This window comes from Oryctolagus cuniculus, chromosome 1 (genome assembly GCF_964237555.1).
Source record: "Oryctolagus cuniculus chromosome 1, mOryCun1.1, whole genome shotgun sequence".
In the NCBI taxonomy this organism is placed as follows: Eukaryota; Metazoa; Chordata; class Mammalia; order Lagomorpha; family Leporidae; genus Oryctolagus; species Oryctolagus cuniculus.
In genome coordinates, this window is record NC_091432.1 from 117124023 (window position 1) to 117132208 (window position 8186).

The 8186-nt window shown below is 36.6% G+C and overlaps 1 protein-coding gene across 1 annotated transcript; it reads right to left on the reverse strand.

Moving 5' to 3' along the window:
* Nucleotides 1-2576: 2576 nt before the first annotated feature.
* On the reverse strand, nucleotides 2577-3515 carry LOC100347870 (olfactory receptor 8G1-like). The gene has a single exon (XM_008266932.3). It carries the CDS (start codon nucleotides 3513-3515, stop codon nucleotides 2577-2579), a length of 939 nt encoding a protein of 312 aa, XP_008265154.2.
* Between the last annotated feature and the right edge of the window lie 4671 nt (nucleotides 3516-8186).

Consider the following 8186-nt stretch of genomic DNA (forward strand, 5'->3'; position numbering starts at 1 on the left):
ATTGGGGGTGAACCAATGGAAAAGGAAGACCTTTCTCTCTGTCTCTCTCTCTCTCATTGTCCACTCTGCCTGCGAAAAAAAATTTTTAGAGGAAAAGAATATATTCCTCCCTCCCTCAACTCCCCTCCTCTCTTCCTTTATTTTTAATTTTATGTTTTTTGCAAAAACATAATTTCAATCCACTCTATAATCACAGGCTTAATGCACCATTCACCATGAAATTCAACAAGTAAAAAATAGAAAGACCACATTTTCATGGTAGTATAAACAAGAGCTAAAAAAAAAAAAAAAAAAAAAAAAAACAGAAGATGTCTATTTCATCCTTATATATTTTTGTATTATATATTAACTACCACATATCAGAGATAACATATGATATTTGTCTTTTTGAGATTGGCTTATTTCACTCAGAATAATAGTTTTCAGTTGTATCCATTTTGTTGTGAAAGAGAGATTTTCACTTTTTTGGATGAGTAGTATTCCATAGTTACGTTAACCACATTTTCTTTATCCCATCATAGGGAAGCAATGCAAAGGAATATTAGTAGAAATATACATATATACACTTCTGTTTCACATAAGTATACTCTTATACACATATATGGACAGATATATACATATAGACATTTGTTTAAAGATTTATTGATTTGAGAGGTAGAATTACAGGCAGAGACATACAGAAAGGTCTTCCATCTTCTGTTTCACTCCCCAAATGGGTGCAACAGCTAAAGGCGGGCCAGTCTGAAGGCAGGAGCCAGGAGCTTCTTCCAGGTTTCCCACAGAGGTGCAGGGGCCCAAGCACTTGGGCCGTCTCCTACTGCTTTCCCATGACATAGCGAAGAGCTGTATCAGAAGAGTAGCATCTGGGACAAAAACCGGTGCCCATATGAGATGCCAGAGCCTCAGGCATAGGCTTAACCCACTATCTCACAGTGCTGGCCCCAATATCGACAATTTTATAGTATAAATAATGGGGTATAGAGTAAGTGATTAGTTCACAGAAATACAAGGAGGGAGTCTCCTCTAGTTTACAAAGAGGCGAATAGCCTTCTCTCTCTTATTACAAGTTTTGAATTTCCAGTTTAAGATGAAGGTGATATCGCTCTATGGTACTCCTGTCACATATTTGGAAACAATCTTATGACAAATTAAGCACAGTTTTATGCCTGTCGGGTGAGGCATTTGCTTTAAAAATGCAAATGTGAATGCCTATGATGGGTTAAAGAATAGTTAGCCCTGTGCTATGCTTCTCGGCACAGCACAATGGAGATGTACCTGAAGGGCAAGATGTTACTTGGAGGTATCTATGCTTGCTCTCTTAAGGCAACTTGTTTCAAAGGCTGTGAAGCTAAGAGGCCTCAGAAAAATACAGCCTTGAGTTTCATGTAGAATTGTTATCTAGAAATGCCTCTACAATAAAACTGATAGATCTGCTCTCCGAGTCAAAGGAAAGAAAGAAAGAATTTAGGGAGAAAAGAGAAATAAACATTAAGATTCTACAACCAACATGACAAAATGTGGGAGCTGAGCCACTGATGGATGACATCAAGAGTTATGGATGCTTATGATTGGGACTAGTTACCTCCAAGGAGGAATGACATGAGTTTTCTAGTAGTTGTTCCGAAGAACATTAACAGGAGGTTAACTGAGCAAGGAGGAGAAGAGTAACTTATCAGTGAGACATCTCCTTTTCCAATGGGGAAAAAAACGCATATTTTTTGCCCAAAATGGAGAGTAAGTTTGAAGATAAAAGGACTAGGTAATACAAGACAATTTTTCAATTTTAACTATTCCATGTGAATAATTAGCCCATGTAAAATACAACAGTGAAACAATATAGCTTTTAAATTTGGGAATCTTACAATATATACATGAAAAAGCAATATCTCTTTGGGATAAGGGAAAATGAGCATAGGACTGTAAGGGAAACAAAGGTGATATCATATTACCAAAATTGTGAAGAAATGAGTAATGCATAAATACATGTCAAAATACACAAAGTTTATCTTGTGTATTTATTTCTGTGCATTTTTTCATTATAGTATTTCCTTATTATGGATAGGAAATTCCTTATCACTCGTAATCTCCCTCCATATTCACTGACATCTGTCTATGTCCTTACTAAGAATTTGGGATTGAATTTTGTATCTTCCAAATGGTTAAAATAATTTTATAGAGATTACACTTTCAAGAATGTTTGCTTATAGACTTCAGTGGAACAGGTCAGTTACAAAAAAGCTATTGAAAACACCAGAGTATATTGACTAGATGGTTTTCCTCTTTTAATTAAAAAAAGTTTTGTCTTAAATTCCCAAATGTACACAAAAGAAATACGATCACACACATGGAAACCTTTTTTATTTGAAACATTTTTTTGTTTTCCTCTATGGCATCCCAGAAATGGTGCTGCCATTCATATGACTAATCCTATGAGTCCACTCCTGCCCTTGGCATTTTTATTCCAAGTAATCAAATACTAGCAGTAATTTCATTACTTGTGGACGTGCATTGCAGTTTCTGGATTGTTTTCTTACCAAACTTTCACTAAAAATTATAATTTTTCCTAAACAAGATATTCATTTTTGCAGAAAACTTCTTTCAAGTAACTTACTTAGGGCAACCATGACATCTTTATTCCTCAGGCTGTAGATAAGTGGATTCAGCATGGGCACAATGATGGTATAAAACACAGAGGACACTTTGCCTTGGTCCAGGGACTTGACAGATGATGGCTGTAGGTACATAAATGCTAGAGAACCAAAGAATACACCAACAGCTAAAAAGTGGGAGCTGCAAGTGCTGAAGGCTTTGGACCTACCCTCAGTGGAGTGGATACCAAGGATGCTGCCAATGATAAATACATAGGAGCCGAGGATGGTCAGGATTGGGACAAGGATGTTGAATGCACTGAAGCACAAAACCACCATCTCATTAACATAAGTGCTAGAACAGGATAGTCTCAGCAGTGGGAAAAGATCACAGAAGTAGTGGTTGATGACATCAGCCTTACAGAATAGCACTTTTAACATGCAAGCTGTATGTGCTGTGGCACCAATCAAACTCATGATATACACCCCAGCAACCAACCAGGCACAGACTTCACAGGACATGACAACATTGTAAAGCAACGGACTACTGATGGCAACATAACGGTCATATGCCATCGCAGCCAACATATGACACTCCGCGATAGCAAAAACAAGGAAGAAGTAGAGCTGAGCCATGCATCCAGGGTAGGAGATGGTGTTCTTCTCTGTCACAAAGTTGACCAACATTTTGGGGGTAATGACTGTGGATTGGCAGAGATCAATGAAGGACAAACTGCTGAGGAAATAGTACATGGGGGTGTGCAGGTGAGAACTGAGCCCAATCAGCATGATCATGCCCAGGTTACTGACAACAGTGACCACGTAGATTCCCAGGAAGAGGAGGAAGAGGGGCAGCTGCAGCTCTGGCTGTTCTGTGAGCCCAGCCAGGAGGAACTCTGTCACTATGGAATGATTTCCTGCTGTCATTGCCTCTGGTCAGTTTCTGAAGGGAAAAGAGAAAAACAGGGGTACAGGGAATACTTTCTTGATATTTTTTTTGAAGAAGGTATTCTCTGGTCATTCATACATCTGACTAATTAACTCTGGGCCATTTTAGTCCATAGAATTTGCTCAATATAATATTTGTTAAACTTTATATTTTAAATATAAATATAATATTGTTAAACTATTTTATTTTAAACATAATTCAAATGAAACATATTACTTGTTTGTCATACCGCAATTGGAAAACTCCAAGGAATTTACATTCTATTTTGAAATTTTCAATTTTCTTCAAGCCAGCATTTCTAAATTGAGATGTGCAGATTAAATAAATAAAGAGGAAGTCAATGAAAGTGAAACTGGCAGGATGGTAACTTGGAGACTGCAAGCCCTTTCAATGGGCAGTAACCTGAAACTACTTTCTGATAGAGATAGTGTTATTGTCTGATTTTTCAATGTATCATGCAATATCAGGAAATGTTAATTTGTTCATGAACCTTTAGAATTTTTAAAAAAGTATTTATAAAAAGGGAACAGGTTTCATGTATTTCATATATATAATTTTAAGAGCATAATGAGACTTTCCACTCTATCTTCCCTCAATCCCTCACACTCACCCTGCTTTCTCTTATTATTTTTCTTTTCATTTTTACAATGACATACTTTCAATTTCCTTTATAATCACCAGCTTAATCTTTCACTAAATAAAGAATTCAACAAGTAGAAAAACCATGGTTCCTCAAGAGTAAAGTCAAGTGATATAAATAATAATCAAGTCTTAAATGACAATTTCACTCATATACATTAGATTGTTTTGTACTCTGAATATTAATCACTACAAATCAGGAAAAACATATGATATTTGCCTTTTGGAGATTTACTTATTTCACTAAGTGTAATGGTTTCCAGTCACATTCATCTTGCTGCAAAACACATCATTTAATTTTTTTTTCTTATGGCTGAGTAATATTCCACAATGTATATACACCATGATTTCTTTATCCACTCATCAGTTGATTGGCATATGGTTTGACTGCATATCTGAGTTACTGGGAGTTGAACTGTTATAAACAAAGGGGTACAGATAACTCTTTCATAAACAGATTTCATTTCCTTTGGGTAAATTCTCAAAATATTATTGTTAAAATGAAATAATACAATTATTATATATAATTTTACCTTGACTGAAAGCCTTTCTTTATCTGTATCTCAAAATTTTTGAAATATCAAAATTACAACATAATTTAGTATAATTTTTGTGATTTGTTTCTTTTTTTATTGACCTCTAGACTATGTCGAATTCAATTGTTAACTTCACACATTTTAATCTTGTTTTGTATTCCTTTTTAAAAATGTCCACTAATTTCACTGTGTTTCAATGAATATAGTCTGAAATACTTAAATAATACCTCATAATACATATTTTGATTAGATTTTATGAATAGCCCAAATTCATGTTAAAGAAATATGTTGTCTGATTCTTCTCAGATCTAGAAAAAATGATGCTGAAATTCATATGGAGATACAGGAGACCTCGAATAGCTAAAGCAATCTTGTACAACAAAAACAAAGCCAGAGCCATCACAATACCAGATTTCAGGACATACTACAAGGCAGTTGTAATCAAAACAGCATGGTACTGGTACAGAAACAGATGGATAGACCAATGGAACAGAATTGAAACACCAGAAATCAACCCAAACATCTATAGCCAACTTATATTTGATCAAGGATCTAAAACCAATTCCTGGAGCAAGGACAGTCTATTCAATAAATGGTGATGGGAAAACTGGATTTCCACGTGCAGAATCATGAAGCAAGACCCCTAACTTACACCTTACACAAAAATCCACTCAACGTGGATTAAAGACCTAAATATACGAGCCGACACCATCAAGTTATTAGAGAACATTGGAGAAACCATTCAAGATATTGGCACAGGCAAAGACTTCCTAGAAAAGACCCTGGAGGTGCAGGCAATCAAACCAAAATTAACTATTGGGATTGCATCAAATTGAGAAGTTTCTGTACTTCAAAAGAAACAGTCAGGAGAGTGAAGAGGCAACTGACAGAATGGGAAAAATATTTGCAAACTATGCTACAGATAAAGGATTAATAACCAGAATCTACAAAGAGATCAAGAAACACCACAACAAGAAAACAAACAACCCACTTAAGAGATGGGCCAAGGACCTCAATAGACATTTTTCAAAAGAGGAAATCCAAATGGCCAATAGACACATGAAAAAATATTCAAGATCACTAGCAATCAGGGAAATGCAAATCAAAACCACATGAGGTTTTACCTCACCCCGGTTAGAATGGCTTACATTCAGAAATCTACCAACAACAGATGCTGGCGAGGATGTGGGGAAAAAGGGACACTAACCCACTGTTGGTGGGAATGCAAACTGGTTAAGCCACTATGGAAGTCAGTCTGGAGATTCCTCAGAAACCTGAATATAACCCTACCATACAACCCAGCCATCCCACTCCCTGGAATTTACCCAAAAGAAAGTAAATTGGCAAACAAACAAGCTGTCTACACATTAATGTTTATTGCAGCTCAATTCACAACAGCTAACACCTGGAATCAACCTAAGTGCCCATCAACAGCAGACTGGATAAAGAAATTATGGGATATGTACTCTATAGAATACTATACAGCAGTCAAAAACAATGAAATCTGGTCATTTGCAACAAAATGGAGGAATCTGGAAAACATCATGCTGAGTGAATTAAGCCAGTCTCAAAGGGACAAATATCATATGTTCTCCCTGATTGGTGACAACTGACTGAACACCAAAAAGGAAACCTGTTAAAGTGAAATGAACACTATTAGAAATGGTTACTTGATCAGCTCTTGCCCTGACTGTTGATGAACAACTTAACACGTTATCCCTCTTAGTATTTTTTTCTCTGTTCTACTTAATACTACTGGTTTAATTCTGTAATTAATACACAGTTATTCTTAAGTGTTGAAACTTAACTGAAAAGTGATCCCTGTTAAAAATAAGAGTGGGAATAAGAGTGGGAGGAGATGTATAATTTGGGACAAGCTCAAGCTGACTTGCCCCAAATGGTAGAGTTAGAAACATACCAGGGGATTCCAATTCAATCCCATCAAGGTGGCATGTACCAATGCCATCTCACTAGTCCTGGTGATCAATTTCTGTTCACAATATAATGATAGGACTAAGAGCCAAAAGGATCACATAAACAAGACTATTGTCTGCAACTACTAACCGATAGAATGAAAGAGGGAGAGAACGATCCAACATGGGAAGCGAGATACACAGCAGACTCATAGAATGGCAGATGTCCTAAACAGCACTCTGGCCTCAGAATCAGCCCTTAAGGCATGCGGATCCAGTGAAAAGCCCATGAGAGTATTTCAGGCATGGGAAGCCAAAACACTCTGGGGAAAAAAAAATGACCTAAATGAAAGATCTCCACGAGTGTGATCCCAGTGGAAAGAATGGGTCATCAAAGAAGGAGGTACCTTTCTCTGAAGGGAGGAGAGAACTTCCACCTTGACTATGACCTTGTCTAAATATGATCAGAGTTGGTGAACTCAAAAGACTTCCATAGCCTTGGCAACTCATGACAAGAGCCTAGGGTGATTACTGATGCCATAAACAAGAGTGTCAATTTGTTGAGTCAACAACAGGAGTCACTGTGCACTTACTCCTCATGTAGGATCTTTGTCCTTAATGTGCTGTACATTGAGATTTATTGCTATAACTAGTACTCAAACAGTATTTTTCACTTTGTGTTTCAATGTGGGTGCAAACTGTTGAAATCTTTACTTAATATATGCTAAACTGATCTTCTGTATATAAAGAGAATTGAAAATGAATCTTGATGTTAATGGATGGGGAGAGGGAGCGGGAGACGGGAGGGATGCGGGTGGGAGGGAAGTTATGGGGGTTCAAGCCATTGTAATCCATAAGCTGTACTTTGGAAATTTATATTCATTAAATAAAAGTTAAAAAAAAGAAATATGTTGTCTGCTTTATGAGGTCACATATTAAATAAGGGTACTTCCAAAGGAAATTAAATTGGCAAACAAACAAGCTGTCTGCACCTTAATGTTTATTGCAGCTCAATTCACAACAGCTAACACCTGGAATCAACCCAAATGCCCATTAACAGTAGACTGGATAAAGAAATTATGGGATATGTACTCTATAGAATACTATACAGCAGTCAAAAACAATGAAATCTGGTCATTTGCAACAAAATGGAGGAATCTGGAAAACATCATGCTGAGTGAATTAAGCCAGTCCCAAAGGGACAAATATCATATGTTCTCCCTGATCGGTGACAACTAACTGAGCACCAAAAAGGAAACCTGTTAAAGTGAAATGGACACTATGAGAAACAGTGACTTGATCAGCCCTTCTCCTGACTGTTGATGTACAATTTAATACTTTATCCTTTTTAGTATTTTTTTTGTTCTACTAAATACTATTGGTTGAACTCTGCAATTAACAAGCAATTATTCTTAGGTGTTTAAATTTAACTGAAAAGTGATCCCTGTTAAATATAAGAGTGGGAATAAGAGGGATATGTACAATTTGGGACATGCTCTATCGGACTTGCCCCAAATGGTAGATTTAGAAATGTGTCAGGGTATCCCAATACAATCCCATC